The 21,918-nt window shown below is 42.5% G+C and overlaps 1 protein-coding gene across 1 annotated transcript in view; it reads right to left on the bottom strand.

Annotated features, from left to right (window-relative positions):
• LOC122812025 (protein transport protein Sec24C-like) overlaps positions 1–21,918 on the bottom strand; it is a 784,735-nt gene that overhangs the window by 695,649 nt on the left and 67,168 nt on the right. The window contains exon 4 of the mRNA XM_044084258.1: positions 4,071–4,139. Within this exon, the coding sequence (XP_043940193.1) occupies positions 4,071–4,139 (69 nt within the window). The remainder of the gene's footprint in view (positions 1–4,070; positions 4,140–21,918) is intronic.

Consider the following 21,918-nt stretch of genomic DNA (forward strand, 5'->3'; position numbering starts at 1 on the left):
ACCCATAAAGGCAAAGTTAGAGATAGGTCTATAGTTATCTAAGACATCAGCCTCTAAATCGCACTTCTTGCATAACAATAACAAAGGCCTCCTTAAACATTTCTGGAAATACTGCATCCCCAATACAGGCTATGATATTCTAGTAGAGAGCTAGATTAGGCCTACCTAGACAGGACAAAAGCAGCATAGTAGTGCAGGAGTCAAAACTAATGATTGATTTGCTCACACATGAAGAGAGAGAATATCATTATACCTGGATGTAACTCTGACCAAATCAAAGATGGCTGAACCTCTAAAAGATTACCTTCATGTTCTGCTGGCAATGGCATGGTCTGTGCAAAGTTGAACTTAACTGAGGTAAGCTTGGCAGCAAGAAAAAAAAAAAAAAAAAAAGCAACAAGGTCGCAGTCCTCAGATTACAGAATTTTACAGGTGGCCAGGCAATCTGGACTGCAGAGTTTCCTGACCACGTGGAAAATAGTCATTAGTTGGTTTGTCACTCTAGAGATCTCATCGGGTAAGTACACAAACTTCTTCAGGGAGACAGCACCCTACTAAAGTAAAAAAATCATTATCTACGTGAAGCCTGATCTCAAGAAGACCAGAGTGATGCTGTAGATAAGTAACTGACTGTCTCTTTTCTTTGCTCATTGTCTCTAACTAAACTCATGAATCAGCTGTTCTGCCCATTATCTGTAATTAAAAAAACTATCTCAGCTGTTGAGACTAACTCTAAACCACTTTCTTATAAACTGCTGCCTGTTCTGCTACTTCAGCTTTCTATGCTTGTCTTTTGCAACTAAAATCTCTGCTTCTGCACCTGTTGTCTGTAATCTCAGCAGAGACTTTTCTCTGTAAATAAATTTCTGTCTTTGCTGTTGTACTTATTTTAATATGTTTTCTATATGATTTTTACCTACCTAACTACCTGCTGACCATCAACTCCACTCCTATAAGGCTCTGCCCATTCACTTCCAATCAGTGAATTATGGTCACTGACTCAGGTAAGAGATTAATGGAGGGAGCTGCTATCTAGGCAGGCACAAAGGCTGCTTGTAACACAGTCATCCCTGGAACATTAATTAGCCTAACAATGGCCAGCTTCAGACCCCACTACTGCTGGCCTGCTCAATAGCTCATGTTAAAAGCCTTCACTTACACAGATGCTCAGTGCAGTTCTACTATATTCCACATGAAAATTAACATTAATTAGCCTTACAATGGCCAGCTTCAGACCCCACTACTGCTGGCCTGCTCAAAAGCTCACGTTAAAAGCCCTCACTTACACAGATGCTCAGGGCAGTTCTACTATATTCTACATGCAAATGCACTGCTTTCAGGAGCACCTGCATCAACAAGGGGCAAGCTAAACGTTCTATAGGCACATGCACCACTTTAGTAGCACCTGTATCACTAAGGGGCATGCTACACATTCCAAATACACATGCACTGAGGTCAGGAGCATCTGCATCACCAAATGTGCATGCTACACATTCCACATACACATGAACTGCTGTCATGAGCACCTGTATCACCAAAGGCACATTCCACAAGCACATAAATGCTTCTACACATGCACTAATGAAAGCTACAGTCACTGACTTGACAATACTAAGCTGACATACTTGGTCCTGGCTGTCTTCTGTGCTACAGAAGCATCATCTTGCATTATGGAAATTAGCCAGTCAGAATCATCCCTCCCACCTGTCTGGATGGGTGAGTTTGTGCCAACTGCTCACTCCCATCCCCTGTGCCTAGGTTTTCAAGTGCCTGAGCCACTAATCAAACCCGTGTCATCTGGAAAACAGTCAGGGCTTTATCCCTCATCACCAGAGAGCTGGGAGCATGCTTGTTTTAATAACATCACTGATTTTGCTGCTATGCCAGTTTTCTAACATTAAACCACCATTTTTGTTTTCTCTAATTGAACTTTTGACTCTGAAACTTTAAAATGCTGCCTTTGTTGCTGTGCTTGGTCTGTACAGCTTTTCTCCCTGAGCCTTCTCTAAAATGGACTATATCAGTCCAGGTGGATTATCTCAGTAAGCAAATGTAGATAATTAAATAATAATAAGAAGAGGAAGAAGAAGAAATAAATTATATCACAACTATGCTGCTGTGCTTTATTCTATGTAACTAAACTTTCTCTAATGATGTGTTTGCTCTGTCTAGCTGTACTGTTCAGCTTGTTCACTGTAATTGCAAATATCTACATCTGTTTGTCTCCTCAATCCCTATAACTGTAAAATTCTGCTGCTGTTGCTATGCTACCATGTAACTGTAAAGTGCTGCTTCTGCTGCTAGGCAAATACTCTACAACAGTACATTGATGCTTCTAGTGCTATACATACACCCTATAACTGTAAACTATTTCTGCTGTTTTGCTGACACCCTGTATCTGTAAACTGCTGCAAATGTTGCTATACATACACCCTGTATCTGTAAACTGCTGCAAATGTTGCTAAGAGTATACCCTGTAACTGTAAACTGCTGCTTCTGTTGCTACACATGTACCCTGTAACTGTAAACTGCTGCTGATGTTGCTATACATACACCCTGTAACTGTAAACTGCTGCTAATGTTGCTAAGAGTATACCCTGTAACTGTAAACTGCTGCTTCTGTTGCTACACATGTACCCTGTAACTGTAAACTGCTGCTGATGTTGCTATACATACACCCCGTAACTGTTTCTGTTGATATGTATATATACCCTGTAACTAACTGTAAACTGATGTTTATTGATGTGTCTGCCCTTTGCTGCTTTTCTTGCTTTCTACAGCTTTGAAATTTTGCAGTTTCAACTGGGCTCATTCAATATAAATAGTTTGTGTGCTCATACTCTAGTAATGTAAAACTGAGCCAATGACATTGCTGCTCTAGCATGCCTCAGTAACCACTTAACTACTTCGCTCCATCCATCCATCCATAATCCCCTTTTCACATTTTTGCACATGGGGTGGGACTGTCATTTCAAATGTGACAATCATCAACAGCCCATGTTTGCACTACTAGGTGGCTACCCAGTCGCACCCATAATCATCATCCCTTCAGTGTATACACAAGTGCTGTAGTTTATCCATGCCCATGGATGCTGTAGCATGTGCAGCTATGCCTTGTTCTCCAAAGAATTTAGAGTCAAAACCACCCACTAGAATGAAAATCAAAAGCTATTAACTATACTGCTCAATCGCATTGAAAAAATCCAAATCTCCATGCATTCTAAAGACAACATAAATCAGAGATTAGAGCAAAAGACTATGAAACAGAAGTCCAAAATGATCTCCAGCCACAGCAGGTACCCAATAAAGGCAGTCTCATGATATAGTTTAACTTGGTTTATTAACAAAAAACAGGATTGAGCGCTTTCATTTCCCTCCAAGAAACTTCATCAGAATCATAATACCAATTGTAATTGTAGTTTAAATAACAATCAAGGTCCTCCCATTGGTCAACCCATACAATGGCTTTGTTCTGTAGGTATCAGAGTCAGTCCCCAAAGACACATATTGCAGGAGCAATATTAACAAGGAAAGTGTTGAACCTGCAGAGCTGCTATTTTTATACCACTGTAATTCAAACCAGCCTGCTGTTACTGTAGATCACCACTTCTGAGGTGAAAAGCATAAGCTCAATATCCAATAGCAGCATCTCGCCTATAGCTTTATCTGACTGATCTCTTTCAGGACCTTGACTGTTATTTAAACTACAATTACAATTGGTATTATGATTCTGATGAAGTTTCCTGGAGGGAAATGAAAGCGCTCAATCCTGTTTTTTGTTAATAAACCAAGTGAAACTATATCGTGAGACTGCCTTTATTGGGTACCTGCTGTGGCTGGAGATAGTTTTGGATTACTAGTTTATTCTTTCTCCGGTTTTCCATCTTTTCTGGTTACTATGAAACAGAAGCCCTAACATTCTATTCTTATAAAGCTAATTACCTTACTCTGTTACTCAACTATTTTAATACCTTTGACTTGCATCCTGTCCCAGCATGAGGCAAAAAGACCTATTTGAAAACGAGGTGCTGCAGTTCTGCCTTATTTTGAGAAAATGATAAGACACTTACCACACTGGGACTGCTGGCAAGGTCAATGCCATACTTCGAAGTCAATGCCGGTTGAGAAAAATCAGGCTCCTGGACAGAAAATCAACAGTGAGTTCATGGCAACAGAATCAGCATATTCATACTATGTAGGTAGAGTGAATCTTATGATATTACAGAAATCAGGAGTGCAAAACTGTTGCTTTTGAGCAGTAGGCAACAAAAGCACCTGACCACTGACATGACAGCTCCTCCCCATATCTAAGGTAGTTCAAAAATAGCACAGTCCCTTGTAGCAGAAGAGACATGTAGGTCTCTTCCTGGTAGGGACCCCCTCAGTGACTTTTTCACTTTGATTCATTTAATAGGACCACATTGTATTAACTGCTATACAAAGGTCACAAAAGATGCATTTCCCCATTTGATTTCCAATTTCATCTCGACAATTACTTGAAAAAACTCAGTGCATAACTGCCATCAAATGTTATTTTTTCCTCCTATTGCTTTTTTTTTTTGAAAGATGTTTTGCTGGTTAAACTTCAGTTATTTGTCTTTCTAACAGTTCACGTTTTTCATTTTCTTTTTTCTTTAATTAAGACAGTGCTCAAGAAGAAAACTAAACCTTGTTCATATCTTGATTCTCAGTCTTACAAAACACATTTCTTCATGCAATAAAGAAAAAAAAATTCTTTCAGACCAAATTATAACACTCCACAGCTGTATTTGGCATAGTAACGGTTTCACAAAAGCACCTAAATTAAACTGAAACAAACTGTTTTGCAAGGGACAAGCCCCCCAACCCCCCACTTAATTTATTAGTCTTACTCAAAAGTAACTGCAACTTGGAAAAAAACAGCAACAGTTGAAAAAATAATAAAAACTTAATTTGCTCCTTCTCTGAGAAACTTCAGCCTTGGCAACATGATAACACTTTATTATTGATAATCACATCACAAAAAAACAGTAGCAACCAGCAAACCAGATTTCCTTCACAATAGAAGTCAGCTCTTTACGTCTATTCAACAGCTCTAATACCACTGATGGCAGCCACTTAAGTGGTGAAAACCATTCTGACATCTGTACTACAATGTCAGACTCAAGATGCTTCTATCTTCACCTACAAAGAATTGTGGATGAATCAATTTATTCTGTTTAAATCTGTAGGATTTGACTGCAGGTTCAAGTCGGTTCAGCACCTAAAATGTGTTCCTAGGCTCCAACTCTTACCCATAAAGCATCCACATTCCTTTTTCTCCAGATCTCCTCTGCCTCTGTTGATACACAGTGGAAATGGTCTCAGCCTCCTTAAACTTACTGTATTCATGATTTAGTTCTCATAATTTCTGCAATAACTGATTCTAAGAGCTTTTCTGATCTTTATTCAGGTTAGAGCCTCCCCATTTTGTTTTTTTTAAAGTTTTGTCTATAAATTCTCCTAAAGTGTTACAAGGATTCTTCCTCCTATTAGGTCATGGTTTGCATTACACACCTTTTCACCAATTCGACTAACAGATATACTTGGCATTTCAATACAGTTTTAGGTCAGAAGCTATTACCAACAGTGTGTGTGTGTGTGTGTGTGTGTGTGTGTGTGTGTGTGTGTGTGTGTGTGTGTGTGTGTGTGTGTGTGTGTGTGTGTGTGTGTGTGTGTGTGTGTGTGTGTGTGTGTGTGTGTGTGTGTGTGTGTGTGTGTGTGTGTGTGTGTGTGTGTGTGTGTGTGTGTGTGTGTGTGTGTGCGTGTGTGTGTGTGTAAGATTCCGCTGTAAGGTCATTATGTTCTAAGTGTAGTTTGTTAGTTCTTCATCATTTAATGTCTTTCTCTTGACATTTAAGTCAGTTTTAACAGAAGAACCTTCAGAGAATGAAAGAACAACTTACTTCTTAATGGCCTCTTTTCTATGGTATTTCAGGATACCGTTGGTAAATTGTCTTCCTCCAGCATCCAGGGAATCCCTCTTCAGGACAAGAGGGGAAAAGAGGATGAAGAGAAGTTAAGTTTCAGTAGGTGTAATGAACAGAAACCTAGACTCAATGGTAGCAAGCTGGTACGGAGTGCTTCTGGGGTTCTGACTGGTTCTTGTTTCCGTCACAGAAAGACTTAAAGCTGCTAGGTAGAATAGTGTTTTTCCTCCTTCAGAGGTTGAACTAAGTGGATTTATCTGCTCTAGTCCTGTCTCCTTAAGGTCCATGTCATCTGCTAGGACCATTTTCTCTCATAAAAGCGTAACAGTAGATTTTTACTATGCTAAGATAATGGAGGTTTTCCTGCAGGTATAGGTGAAAAATACTCGTAGGTCTAACTCCTTCCCCTCAGTGTCTAGGGTAGATGGGAATTTTGCTTCCCTCTCTGCAACTACTTTTCCTTCCTCACTGCATACTCCTTTGGTGCCAGTTATTACAAGACCAAGGAGCACCCAGACAGCACCACAGTTGATCCTGTTAGGCATGCTGATTTTGACTGTGATCACAACCATTGATCTAGAGTCCTTTCCTTCTTTTTTGGTTCTGACATCAATGCTGGCTGTGTCTGCGCCAGTTCCTTTGGTGCTGAACACATTTTCAGTACAAGGAATCAAGGTAAGGAATTCAAGGTCAATATCAGCACCGATACCAATTCCACAGTTCTGATCTTCGGCACCTTTAGCCTTTGAGGATCACTGCCAAGGTCATGATCTGTGGATCGCTTGATGGTGAAGGGAACTGACAGGTAGATGCGGATATTATGTTCAATGCTAGCATCAGTATCAACTGCTGTCACTGCTCCCCATCTCTGTCAATGTCTTTTGTGGCAATAGGGTTTCTGACATCTACCCCCCCCCCACTGGTGTTGCACAATTTGGTGCAATAGCTTCCCTCAAGCACTTGCTACTACACCAACCATGACCCAAGACCCTATTCACTCAGCTCTGTTAAGACAGGACAGGAAAGCAGAGCTCATTAACATAGTTCTGGCTCTTTTTCAACTTCCTCTCCTCATCCTGCAAAGACTTCCCCACTGAAAATATCCTGAATGCAGATATGTAAGATGAAGCAAAATGACTCCCCCCTTGCAGTCATCCATCTCAAACACTGAAAACAGAGATAAATGTGAACACCTGTTTTTTAGATGACCCCAAACTTGGGAAAATATTAAAATTCGAGATAAAGTAGGGAGATGGCCATTTAATCCCCCTTCATCCTCTGACAGGATTCTATATCATTTTTATTTCTACATTCAACTTCTTGAGTGGACTTCTTGGTAAACAAGATGATTTCCCTTGTCATCCTAGAGGCATGGAAAGATCCTGATGTGGTGGCTCCTATTCCTAGGATTCCCTAGCTGCCTAAGAATTGGGAAGCTTTGCTACAAACCCTGAGCATAGACTCCCCACTGCCACCAGAACAATCCTGAAGATATAGCCTACACTCCAGTGTCCATTAATCCATTCTCCTGACAAGGTATCTGAGGTATTGGATTACTACAGGAAGCATGTTTATGCATCTTTCATATTTTCTATAAGGGCTCATAGCTATCTGTAGCACACTCTAAGCCTTCACAGTGATCTTGCAGATGAACTAAGGAAAAATGGGAATTGTGGGAACAGTACATTCAGGGGATGAGTGAGGTTCAAAAGAAGGCAAGACTTAAAAGAGATATGTAATATCTGACAGAACACAATTGGGTAGATTATAACTGACGTATAATGTTTGCAACTGGGAGTGTGTCAGTATGGTTTGTGATACAAAATGCCTGCAACTAGGATTGTTTCGGTGTGGTTTGCTTTCATTTATATACTGTACGATTGCTTATGTCATAAGTGATGGTTTAATAAACATGTTTCTTGTTTTAAAAAAAGGGAAGGAATTGAATAACTTATGTAATGTTGCCTAGGTTATATGATATATTTTATTTATTTATTTATTGACATTTGTTAACCGGGTTGGTCCAACTGGGCTTGGGGCCCATTTTCAATGGAGACCCGAGGAGAAAGGCTCCAGTATACATACAGTTTACGGTATAATCAAAAACATTTGAATCAAAAGTATTTTACAATGATGTTAAGACATAAGCAGAAATAGTCACAAAAACATCAAAGTAAAAAAAAATTGTATATGACATAGAAAAATGAAGTGACAATATATTTACATATATACAACCGCAACATATAGCAATATTTGTGAAGTATAATTTTTATAAATGTGAACTTATTAATATAGTTTGATTACTTTTATATAAATGTAAATTTGCTATTTTAACATCACTTAATCCTACATATAACCTGTCATGTAAATATGTTTTGAGCTTGTTACTGCAACTCATCATTTACACTATTTACTTATTCTTATATTTGTAACATCAATGCTTTCTGCAATTATGCAAATTAATTTTCAATTCTACACAATGTTGTTGTAACAAAATAATTCTTACTTTAATGCACTGTAATGTCAGCACCTGTTTCTTGTTAAAAAGGGGGGCAGGAATTAAATAATTTATGTAATGCTGCTTAGGTTATGCTATATATAGCAATATATGTGAAGCATGATGTTTGTTAATTTTAACTTGTTAATACAGTTTGATTACCTTTATATACATGTAAATGTGCCTATGTCACAAGTGATAATTCAACAAAGCTGTTAAAAAAAAAAAAAACTTCCTAAGTTTATAAAAACAATAAAAAATGAAATTGGCCTTTGGTCTCTCAGGTGGCAGCTATAACCTCAGTATGCAACCTGTCCATGCGCCTGGCATACAATGCCATGGATGGAGCGGCAAGAGCAGTGGGTACTGGTGTTGCTGTTAGCAATAATGCCTGCAGGTTTCTAACTGCCTTTGCCAAAAATTTCAAGGTGCCCTTTGTAATTAATCCCTTTAGTGGCACTGACTTTTTTGGCCTAAAGTAACAGAGAGAACTAAAGGTCAGTGCATGGCATAGTAATACTTTTCACAGCTATGGGTGTCTGGTTTAAGATGCCACAACACACATTCGCAGAGACACAAAAGTATCCTTGACAGATGGGGTTCATGCAGAAGTCATGGCAACAGAGAATTCAATGATCTAGAAAGAAACAAGTCCTTCCAGAGACAGATATAATAGGAACAAATCAGAGATGCTGTAGCACCTCATTAGGCTGGGGGGTGGGGGTTGGGGGCAGAGCAACAGCATAAGAATCCATAAACCCTGTCCAATTTTTCTTCTTTGGAAGTAGTGGCTCACCAGTTCCTTGACCTTTCTTCATGGATAGCCATCGTGTCAGAGAGATGGATCTGGATTACAATATCTAGAGGCAAAAGAATCCCATTTCACCCCCCTCACAGACAGTTACACTCCCTTCTGTTATCCAATGTCCCACCCCACCTGATGAGTGTAGCAAAATGAAAGCTGTGCAAGTTAATTGTAAAAAGGGCATTTCAAGAGGTCTCAAAGAGTCAGACAGGGTATTATTAGTGAATATTCTTTTTGGTTCCAAAAATAAAGAGAAAAGGTGTCAGGCTGTCACAGATGGGGCCGTCATAGATTCTTATTTTCATTTGTAGTCCACTAGACATGCATTTATGCAAGGTTGGCCTTCCTCCAGAGAGGATTCTCTCTATCCAGTGGGCAGTCGAGCTGCTTTTCCAACAAGCATCTGTCCCAGCCAACCTTTGCATCAAGAATCTAGAGCTGGTGGTAAACACTATATTTTCAATACCTTATCCCAGATATCCTGCAGTGAATGCAGTAAGTAAAACTGAACGGTTTCAAGTTTCTGATCCTGTATCTCATTCAGTGAAGATCATGAAAACTTGCAAAACTAATCTCTACTTATGGCTGCCTACTCCAGCCTTTCTTTAAGGCAATCCCTTCCAACCCTCCAATTCCCATAGTGATGGTCATGATGGACACTTCAGCCCTGGGAAGGAGAAGGACAGTCTGGGGTGAAACATCCAAGGTGTCTGGTCACTAAGGTCAGTCTGCTCATCAATGTGTTGAGGATGACAGTGGTTCTTCTCAGGCTTCAGGCCTTCCAAGACTCTCTCCCTTGCAGTGCTATTGCCATTGATAAGGGCAGCATACCCTTGGTATAGCACATAAACAAGCAGAATGACACAGGTATATATTCCTGTCAAGAAGATGTGAGGGTGTGGAAGTAGGTTATGATTTTTTTTGATAGCAGCTCATATTCCTGGGCAAAGTAATTCTCTTACAGACAGGCTCAGCCATTGACTTCTGATGCCATGCCACATGAGTGATTTCCCTAAGCTTGCCAGTAGCACAGACGATTTTCCATTTTTTTGGGTTAGCCTTCCTTCTATCTTTTTATGTCCCCAACCAACTCCTAGTACAACAACATCTTTTTTCAAATGCATTATCTAAGGCAGAGGCCCACGGATGCTCTAACTTTCCCCTGTTTCTCCTTATTCCCAGGCTTACCAAGAAAGAAAAAGTCAATAAGTCCAAAGTCATTCTCCTAGCCCCATTTTGGCCTTGACGAAATCTGGCTCCTTCTGCTGTTGTTTCATTTTCTGGATTCTCTGATATCCTGTCCATACACCAAGCCTTATTTGGACCTTCACTCCTTTCAATTAAGTTTTGTGCTTCTGGACTTCCACTGAAAACCACGGATGCAGCATACCCACCAATGGTTTTATAAATCTTTACCACTACCTAGACAGCGAATAAGAAGGTCTTGTTAATGTTTTTCTCTTGGTTCACCCATAGAATGCCTGGACCCAGCTTGGATTCTTAGTTTTATGAAAGGAAAGTCCACTCCATCTTCTTTTGAGTCAGTAGATTTGCAGATTTGAAGTATCTTACATTGAAGCATCTCTTTTTTGTTGCTGTTACTTCTGCTAGATGAACCTATTCTTCAAAAACAAAAGTAACTTTACTACCACACCTGGTATTTCACAAGGACATCTTCACTGTCAGCAAATTCCAGAATCACACCAAAGGTTTTGTCCATCACTGTGCTCAATCAGTGTTATCCACATTTCAATTTCTTTTCTCACATGATCTAAACAAAAGGAAGAATTTCAACATACCAAGGATATGTGTAATTCAGACATTTTAACTTCTGAGGTCCAAAAACCTTCAGTCTAGGTTTCTTACTTTCTTATTTTCTTCATGTCAGACACATAAAACAAGAGGATAACTAAACAATGCCTTTCTAGGTGACAAGTTAATGGTATAGTCCCTTCCTGTGAAAAATATTGCATTTCTGAACTAATTATTCATGTATTGTGACCACTTGGTTATAAGTTCACATCTTTACAAATAAGTACAAACTTGAGTCCAGTCCTCTTTTAGGGATAAGAATTCTACTGGCAGATCACCGTTTCCGCGTATTTATGAATACCTATTCACCTCCAGCATCTGATCACTGCTTTTTAGTATATATACCAGACTTGCTTACTAAAAGGAGATATTAGAATTAGATACCAAAATAACAGATGCCTACCAAACAATGACTATAATTTTGAATTTTAAATATGAATTTAAGGAGAGTATCTACTAATTCAGAGACTGCGATATCTCACCACCTACTTCAAGGTACAGTGACATTGACTTTGCATATATAAATAGCAGGGAAGTGGGGGCTTGGCTCCCAAATCAGGGGGTATAGAGTCCCCTCCTGCAAAAATCTTTTACATGTGTAACATTAAGACTCATATTTCACTGCCTGTTGTCAGAATATCAGTTTAATCTTCAAAGTATTTAGAATCGTAGTATCACATCGTGTCCTGAAATATATATTTTGCCCCTTTCTCCCAATACAGGGTATAAGGACATTGCTAATATATCTAACTCCAGTACTGAGTAGGTGATGTGTGTAGTCAAGTGACTGAGTGTTTACTATGTCCTCCCTATCCTTGCACCTGATCTCACACACACACAAACACTAATGAGGACTACCTTTACACTACTGAGGACTACCATCACTGGCTTGGTAGCACCAGGCCCACATCCCCCTAGTCTTTGTGCCTTTCATTGCCTGAAAGCCTCCACTTCCTGGTAGCAGAGCAGGACCATCCCCTCCTCCCAGGATGGATAAACCAGCATCAGCTGTTTACTCCTATCCTTCCATTCCCAGCTTCTTCAGCACCACAGCCACTGCTCAGACTCAGGTCAACTGGGTCATAGTCAGGGCTTTATCATTTAGCCAAACATCCAATTAGTTTTTTTTAAGTACTGGATTACTGTTCTAAAATGTTCCTTTCTTTATATGTTTGCTACATATTATTTGTATTCTTCATTTTATGTTGCTATAAGACAAAAAAAAACAATTTAAAAAAGAGGAGAAACTCCTGTACAAATAAAGAATCAGGATGGTGGTAAGAGTTAGCAAGGAGATTATAGCACCTGCATTTAGATGACAGATATTTCTCTCAATACCATTTATTTAGGGAAATAAGAAGTTATGTACTCACCATAACGTTACATCTGAGTAGGTATCTTCATTTGTCTGCAATGTTTGGGATATGGATCCGATCTTGGATCCGAGCCGGCAACTTCTATCATAGCATAGATCCGAGCTCCTAGCTCCTCCCCTTACCCATAATCCCCTGCCTACCCTGACTGACCTCAGATCAAGTTTGCCCCATAGCACAGCTGATAAACGTGTCCCAAAGGGAACATATGCTAATAACCACAATAACGATCATTTTGGTCAGGGGGAAGGAGGGGGGGATGGTTGCAGACAAATGAAGATACCTACTCAGATGGAACGTTATGGTGAGTACATAACTTCTTAATCTGAAGTAGGGACTTCATTTGTCAGCAACCTTTGGGACAGAGTCCCCAGCTACCTAAATCTTGGGTGGCTTTCATGGAAGGATATTCTGGGGCACCGCAGAGCCAAAGGATGCCCTACCTCGGGAGACAACATCTATTTTATAGTGGCTGATAAAGGTGTGAGATGAAGCCCAAGTGGCTGCGGAACAAATGTCATCCAGTGGAACCCTAGCTTGAAAGGCCGCAGATGTGGCAACGGCCCTAGTAGAATGAGCATGGACTCCTTGAGGTGCAGGCCTTCCAGAGCTCTAATATGCTAAGAGAATACAACTCGAGATCCATCGAGAGAGAGAAACTTTAGAAACTGGCTTTCCGAAATTACTTTTGGCAAAGGAGATAAACAACTGATTGGATTGCCTATGATCAGCAGTTCTATGAATATAAAAACGTAGTTGTCTGTGTACGTCTAAGGAATGCAGCTTGTACTCTCCTTTGTTTTGAAAGTTGGGGAAAAACAGTGGAAGATTGATAGATTGATTGATGTTCGCTTCTGAAGATACCTTAGGTAGAAAGGACAGACTGATCCTGAGGTAAACCCTATCCGGGTGAAAGACCAAATATGGTGGTTTGACACAAAGAGCTTGCAATTCCGATACTCTTTTGGCTGAAGTTATGGCCACCAAAAAGGCTGTCTTCCAAGAGAGAAATCTGAGATCAACCATGGCCGCCGGTTAGAAAGGGGGACCAGTCAAGGCCTGTAAGACTAAGGATAAATCCCATGGAGGTACCACCTCTTTGACTGGAGGCCTAAGGAGGAAGGTACCCTTGAGGAAGGTCTTACACAGTTTGGAAGTGATAAGAGGGCCAGACTCTTGCCCCACGTGATAGTATGAGATTGCTGCAAGTTGTACCTTGACTGTGGAAGAACTAGCCCCCTGGTGAAAGAGAGAGGTTAGGAAATCTAGAACCGACGCTATCGGGGCTGTAAAAGGGTCTAAACAATGGTGTTCTGCCCAAATGGTGAAGCGTTTCCACTTACTCCGATAAACCTTCCTGGTGGAAGGCTTGTGAGCTGCTACAAGAATGGCTTTGACAGGTGATGAGATCCCGGGAGTCCTTATGAGGAGTGGAACTGCAGCAACCAAGCCATCAGCTTGAGGTTGACCAGGTTCGGAGTTGGAAGATTGAGAGGGTGAGAAATGAGATCCGGGAGGGGATCCAGAATCCATGGTGGATACACTAGGTGAGACCATAGGTAAGGGAACCACGTCTGATGAGGCCAGAATGGGGCAATGAGGATCATCTTGCTCCCCAACTGCCTGGCTTTCTGCAATAATTTCAACATCAGGGGAAGAGGAGGGTAAGCATAAAGCAGACCGGGAGGCCAAGCAACAACTAGAGAGTCTCTCGGGGACTCCCCCGGAGGGGGGGATCAGAGCGAAGTAATCGTTGCATTTGGTGTTTGAAGGAGAGGCAAAAAGATCGCAACAAGGTTGCCCCCATCAGGCAAATACTTGCTCTGCAACTCGAGGGTTGAGAGACCATTCGTAAGGAGTCAGGATAGTACGACTGAGCCTGTCCGCTAGAATGTTGGACCGTCCCGGAATGTGCAGTGCTATGAGAAAGTGGTTGGTGGAAATCGCCCATTCCCACACTCTCATGGCCTCACGGCAAAGGGGGTAAGACCTGATTCCCCCCTGTTTATTGATGTACCAGACGAGTGACATGTTGTTGGTCTATATTGCAATCGTCCCTACCGGAAGAGGGTTGTGTAGTGCCTGCAACGTCAAAAGCACCGCCCTCATCTCTAGGACGTTGATATGCAAAGAGGTCTGTACGTCGTTCCATGTGTCTTGGACTGTCCTGCCTGAAAAATGCCCCCCCACCCCACCCCAGGCAAGAAGCGTCCGTGGTCACTGTGTCGACTGGCGGTGGTAGTGAGAAGGGACGTCCTGTGTGGAGATTGGGAGACTGGAGCCACCACACGAGTGACCTTCTGCAAACCTTGCTTAAGGAAATGGGATGAGACAGGGGGTTGCGAGACAGGGACCATTGTACCTGGAGGGTCCACTGCAGGACCCTCATGTTCAACCGGGCCAATGGCAGCAGAGAGATTGCAGCCGCCATAGATCCTAAGGCCCTCAGGACCAATTCCGCCGAAGGAGTTTGCAGTTGAAGGATGGCCTGCATGTGCAACGTCAGGTTCTGAAGCCGATCTGGAGTCAAGAAAGCAAGCATCTGTCTGGAATCCAGTCTCGCCCCTATAAAATCCAACACCTGTGTAGGGATCAGAGAGGATTTGGTCATGTTGATGGTTAATCCTAATAGTGGAGCCAGACTGAGGAAATAATCCCTGCATGAACAAAGTAGATGCCTTGTTGGGGCCATAAGGAGCCAGTCGTCCAGGTATGGAAAGACCTGAATTCCCTGGAGTCTCAGGTGGGCCGCTATTATCGCTAGGACTTTGGTGAACACCCTGGGGGCTGAGGTGAGGCCGAAGGGGAGGGCCCTGAATTGAAAGTGACTGCCTCCCAGCCGGAAGCGAAGAAACCTCCTGGAACGCCTGTCCACTAGAATGTGATAGTACGCATCCTTGAGGTCTATGGAGCACATCCAGTCGTCCTCCCGCAATAAGGGGAGGACGGATTGCAACGTGACCATTTGGAACTTTTCTTTTGGTACCGCCAGGTTTAGGAGAGAGAGGTCGAGGATGGACCTCAAGTCCCCCGTCTTTTTTGGCACCAGAAAGAACCTGGAGTAAAACCCTGATCCGATTTGATCTGGGGGGACGGGCTGGATGGCTCTTTTTTGCAGAAGCTGCTGAATTTCTGCAGCAGCCACCTCCCTCTGACTGGGTGGTATGTCGGGGAGACCTCTGATTCTGGGGTTTACGATAAAGGGAATTTGGTAACCTCTGGATATAATACGAAGCACCCAGCGATCCGTTGTTATGGACTCCCACATTGCTAGGTGCCTCGAAAAATGCCCCCCGACTGCCTCCAGAGTGGAGCAGCCGGGTAACCCCTCAGGGGTTCTGCGTGGGTCTCGCAGAGAACGGTTCTCTGGACCCAAAATTCCTGGGACCCACTCTGCCTCTGGGGCGGCATCCTCCCTGTCCTCCTCTGCCACAAGAGGACTGGTTGTCCTGAGCAGACTGGGATTGATGCGATTTTCAGAACCACATCTTCTTCTGACCCTTTTGGTTCTTGGAAAAAGACCTCTGGGGTGCAGAGAAGAGGACTCCGATGGCAGACAAGGTCTTCCCGTCTTTCTCGCTCTGGACAAGAGTGTCGCGAACGGTTTTGCCGAACAGTGCAGAACCATCAAAAGGGGCATTCGCGAATGACGCCTTAAAGGGTTCCGAGAAGTCACAGTGACGGAGCCAGGCCTGTCTCCTCATGACAAGCCCGACTCCGCCTGCTCTAGCAGCTCCCTCCATAGCATGAGTCAACAGCCGCATAGAGGTGTTAGAAATAGAGCAGAGGGTGGCCATTCGGGAGGAGTACAGATCCTTGTCTCCCTCCGACATGGACCGTGGGGGGGAAGCAGCGTATTCCTTAATTAGACCCCGCTGCATCCAAATAACGTGTGCCATGTAGTTCAAGGCCCTCATAGAGAAGGTCGCTGAACTGAAGGCCCGCTTCCCAAGATGGTCTATCGTGCAAGACTCCTTGCTCGGAGGATGAACCGTGGGGCTCTCCTGAGCCAACTCTTTCTTGGTGGCTGCAGCCACCAACATGGCATCCACAGGGGGACCTCTGCTCCAGTGTGATCTCTCTGCAGGGGGGCTCAAAATTTTGTCCAGGCGCTTGGGGATTGGCTCTACGGTGTCCGGTTCCTTCCAAGCCCTACTGGATACGAGATCCACCAAGGGGTCGGGTGGAGGGGACAACCAAAAGGTAGATGGTCCTGCCTCAAACGCCTCAAGGAATACGGACTCATCAGAGGAAGCCTTGGGAGCAGACCACCCACCCCTGATTTTGAGCATTTCCATGATGTCTCCGAAGGAGACATCCTCGGGGGGTGACCTAGGGGAGCCTTCCCCTTCATCTAAGTCCGTATCTTCGGTGAGACTCTCAGGGGAGTCTATGTGCCTCCTCTTGCACTTTGCCTTGTGAGGAATTTCCTCGGGGGGGGCTGTCCGAGGAGTCCTCACAGACTGTATCTTGTTCCACTGGAACTCCTAGAGGCGCTGAGGCAGGCTGCCCCGAGGGCCGGATGAGGGGAGCCAGGACCAGATGAGAAGGAGTGCGGGAGGGAGCCGAAGCCAGGACCGGAGGCCTGGAAGCACTCAACAGTGCCCTCTCCACCGCAGTGAAAGCCGAGGGGGAGCCGCTCTCTGACGGATCCGAGACCCTACTCCCACTCGGATCCGAAGCGGGGATCGGACCCAGCGCCGAGAACGTCGGATCCAAGGGACCAGTGTGCTCTGACCGGGATGAAGCCGAAAGCACACCGAATCCCTCGGATCCGAAGCTCGGCCCACGGCTCCGGGAAGTCGGATCCGACAAACTCAAGGGAGCCGTCAGAGCCGACGTGCCCAGCATGGTCAGCTCCGACCCACCCCCAGATCCAACGTGGCTCGGCTCCGAGCGCTCCGACCCCGGAATGCGGGTCGGAGAAGGAGCAATAGGGGCGAAAAAAGGGGTCGAGCTCCCCCCCCCGGAGGGGGGGAGGCAAGAGCACTCTCATCTGCATCTGGGCCTGGATGAATCTCCTCATCATCCGGTCCATGTCCCCATCTGACATGCTAAAGGTGGACCTCGAAGAGGCCACCAAGGCAGACCTGGAGTGCCGCCTCGATGACCTCGACGGGGACCGGGTCACCTCCTCCTCAGGTCCCAGGGAGAAACAAGGGGATCGGATCCGAGGAGGAGGAGACCGAGAAGACCTGGACGGAGAAGCCCTCTTGGCGGGCGGGGCCGATGAAGAGTCCTCAGCCCGCCGCTTAAGGTGCTTCTCCCTCTGCTTCTCTTTCCTGGACTCCCTATCCTCCGGAGCCGAAGCGGGAGGTTGAGTCCCAGTCGGAGGAAGGGAGGCAGGAGTGAACACTACCGGGGGGGTAGCGGTCACCAAAGTACCGGAGGCCGAAGCAGAGTCTGGGGGTAAAAGGTCCGCCAGAACCAGCTTCGACCTCCGATACTTAAGTGCCCTGGGGTTGAACGCCATGCAAATCGTGCAACCCGAAGAGAGGTGTTCAACCCCAAGGCACCTAACACACTGAGTGTGGCCATCAGCCGGTGAAAGCTTGTGACCACACCCGGTGTATTTCGAAAAAATGGCTTTAGGGGCCTCCGACATAACTAAAGTAAAGCACACTCACTAGGCCCCTACACTCAATTCACACACACACACGCTACGACCAGCGGGGGAGGGAGGAAAATTTAAGCTGAGAAGCTAAAAATAATAAGTTTAGCGTTAAGGGTAAACCTACCACACACACACAATCACTTAATCAGAAGAGAAGAAAGCAAACTTTTTTCTCACAAAAAACGCCAAGAGCTCTGGAATCTAGCTGTTGCTTGAAGAGCGGCAAACTAGATCTGAGGTCAGTCAGGGTATGCAGGGGATTATGGGTAAGGGGAGGAGTTAGGAGCTTGAATCTATGCTATGATAGAAGTTGCCGGCTTGGATCCGAGATCGGATCCGTATCCCAAAGGTTGCTGACAAATGAAGTCCCTACTTCAGATGTTCAGTTTGATGAATACTAAAACTCCAATATGAGATAATGAAATGTCATACATGCAAATACTTTCAAATGTGAATCTAAAAAAAAATCAAGCTATACTGCATAAAGAGATATAAGGAATGTTAGGGGAAGTTGTATGTTATAGGGAAAACAAAGTGAGAATACTCTAAACACATTTTTTTCATGTGAGCTGCATTCCCTTGTACGGACGTGTTCAGATGCACCTCCACAACTAAATAACTTGATATATTAGATGGAACAACTAAAAACTATTACAAGGTTCTTACGACAAAAAACAAAAAATACCAGTGAGTAACAACTCTACTTTCCACCATACACACTTTATTATTGAAACAGAATTCTCTAGCACCTCGGCCGAGGTGCTATAGAATTCTGTTTCAATAATAAAGTGTGTATGGTGGAAAGTAGAGCTGTTATTCACTGATTTTTTTTGTTTTTTGTCGTAAGAAACTTGATATATTAACTTCAGTGTCACACTACCTCAAAGAAAATGAAACATTTGTTTTTCCAAGATAACAAAGTATCACACATTACACAAAAATAGTATCTATAGTAAAAACAGTGTGGGAAATTAGCTCCCAGATCAAGAGATGCAGTAGGGTGCAACCCTTGTAGAAACACTTGTCTTCAGAATTTTGGTATGCACAAAATTTAATTTTATCTCTACCTCTTCATATGGCTGTCATGCATGTTTAAATTGTGCTTAACACTTTTATTAAATTATCAGTTGTGACACACGCAAACACACATTAACAGAAAAGAAAACCAACCATATTAACATTTTTTCCGCTTACATACATTAAACATCGCATATCTTTTCTTTGTAGTTATCATTAGTCCAAATTACATAAATTGCTGAATTCCTGCCTTCTCTTAAACCACCCTCCTCCTCCTAAACACTATTCTGCATGTATTATTCCCACAATTTCCATTTATTTCTATGTAAGTTGCGTCTTCCTTCTTCTAAAGATCCCTCTTCCAGTTCTTTTATCTCTTTTATAATATTCAGTGCTTCAAATATAACTGGTTTAGACTATAGTTTCCATTTTCCAGTAATTGCTTTTTCGGAAACAATAAAAGTTAATAAGGTCTTACTATGTCTAGGCAATTCAAATCATGTGTCCCAGCTCAAAAAAGTCACAACCTTAGTTACAGCCATTTGCTCACCAAATAATTTCTGACAGAGTACTCTGTAGGGAATTTTTAAAATCTGCCAACTCATTACACTCCCAAAATACATGTTCCAGTTACCTCTTTCTTCCCCTTCACACCTCCAACATTTGCTATCTACCTGAGAAAAAAATCTTTGAAGTCTGATTGGAGTGTAAAAATATCTATGTAAACACTACCAGGCAAAGATCTCAAACCTTCTGGACTTTGTTGCATACTTGGGAGCCAATCATTTGTCATCCCATTGTTCTCTTGTAAACTGCTTTTCTAGTCTATCTTTCCAGTCTTTTCTAACCTCCTCTAATTTATTCTTATAATTATCATGCAATATTTTATATGTCCTACTGATTATCTCCTTTTTAACAGCAGGTTCTGTTCTAGATTTAACTGCAAACCTCACCAGAGCAAGTCTTTCACTTAAGATTCCCCTATCCCTTTCTCTTTGCCAACACTTCTGATATCAATTCCTGGTAGGGGAAGGCAGTCTCTAGCCTGCAGTCCAAATGTTTTCCTGGCCTCATCCCACTCCTATTTCCTTTCACTTTCTAGTTATTTGCTCCCAATACCTTGTTTCCTTTGCCAGTTTTCTCCAGTAAATCCCATCCCTCTCTTGCTTATTTTCTGTACCTCTATTGCAGTTATCCCTATTGGCAAAATCTCCTTTCTCCGTTCTTGTGTTGGCTTACTTCATAGAATACTTTCTGCTACTTTATGAATACAATAATCTGTATGGTTATTGTTATTCTCATTAAGGATACGCATACAAACCCCTACTCTCTCTTTACGTCTAAAACTTGCCCCTGCTTCATCATCATCCCTTTCTATTTTGAATTATAACCTTCTGATTATGTTATGTATATGAACCTTAACTGTATAGTTCTAAAATATCCATTTAAATCAGGCAATCTTAAATCCCCTTGTTCTTTTGGAAGGGTCAATATATACCACTAAACTCTTGCCCTCTTCCCCTACCAGATAAATTTCTTCCTCTGGTTGATAAAAATATGCCTGACCCACATATAAAATTAAAGAAACTAAAAACATCTTCATTGCTTATATCTTACTATCCATATCCATAAACATGAGATTCTGGTTTCTCGGTTTTTGTATTATCTTTTATTTAGTCTCTTCCCACATAGCCTTAGTTTCCATAACAGAGGCCTTTTTAATCGATACTGCTAAATGCTTCATCTTATCATGTCCCCATAAATATGGGTGTTACCGAACCAATTCCTGTGTTGATACATAATTTACGGCTGTAGCCTTTGTTTTATCTTCATTAATTTTATATCCTGAAAAGACATGAAACTGTCTCAAAACATTCTGCAACACTGACATGTTTTTTTCTGGATTTATCAGGCACAAACCTATATCAACTTCAAATAAAGCCAACTTTTCTTGATTACCATACGAATTATATCCTTGCATTTCTGAGTCCATTACTTTCTTTGCCAAGGGCTGTAAATATAAAACAATTAACAAAGGGGAAAGAGGACACCTCTCTCTAGTTCCAATGTTCAAATACAACTTATCAGAGAGAAGACCCCACACACACTTTATTTCTTGCCTCTGATCTTACAAATAGCCTCTTAATTAACCTTATTATTGCATCATGGAATAAAATGCTTCCATTGCCCTGTTCACAAAACCCCAGCATACTCTGTTGAATCTACAGCAACACTCACCAGCAAAAGCAGCATTTTCTTACATTCTGTTTCCCTCTAGATCATCATTGGTCTATTAATGTTTTGTAATGTTTGCCTCCCCTACACAAAACAGCACTGATCTGCGTCTATCAATTTTGGCAAAACCTTTGCCATTCTTTTAGCTAGTATAGACATAAACACTTTATAATCATGGTTTAATATTGAAATGGGTCTGTATGAAGCTGGGTCTGATGGGTCTTTACCATCCTCAGGCAATATAGCCACCAAAGCTTTCTTCCAAGATGTTGGTGCTTTCCCTCCTTTTAAAATACTGTTAAACAAAATCTTCCAGACATTTGTCATTTCCTTCCTCCCAACTTCCAAACTTCCACAGGATACCATCTGTTCCTAGAGACATTCCTAAAGACTAATTATATATTACTATTTTTACCTCATCCCCCTCCTATCTTAACTATTAGTTTTTTGGGCTCCATATAAGTCTAACCTTGGCATAATTAAGTCTTCCATAAATACTTCCATTTCTACTCTTTCTTGATTTCTACATGTTTCTGCTTTATAGAAATTTTCATAAATTTTCCAAAATATCTCTAAAGTCTCTACAGGATCTCTGATCATTTTCTTGTTATTGGCTC

Source organism: Protopterus annectens, chromosome 9.part0 (assembly GCF_019279795.1).
Source record: "Protopterus annectens isolate FY-2018-M chromosome 9.part0, PAN1.0, whole genome shotgun sequence".
In the NCBI taxonomy this organism is placed as follows: domain Eukaryota; kingdom Metazoa; phylum Chordata; order Ceratodontiformes; family Protopteridae; genus Protopterus; species Protopterus annectens.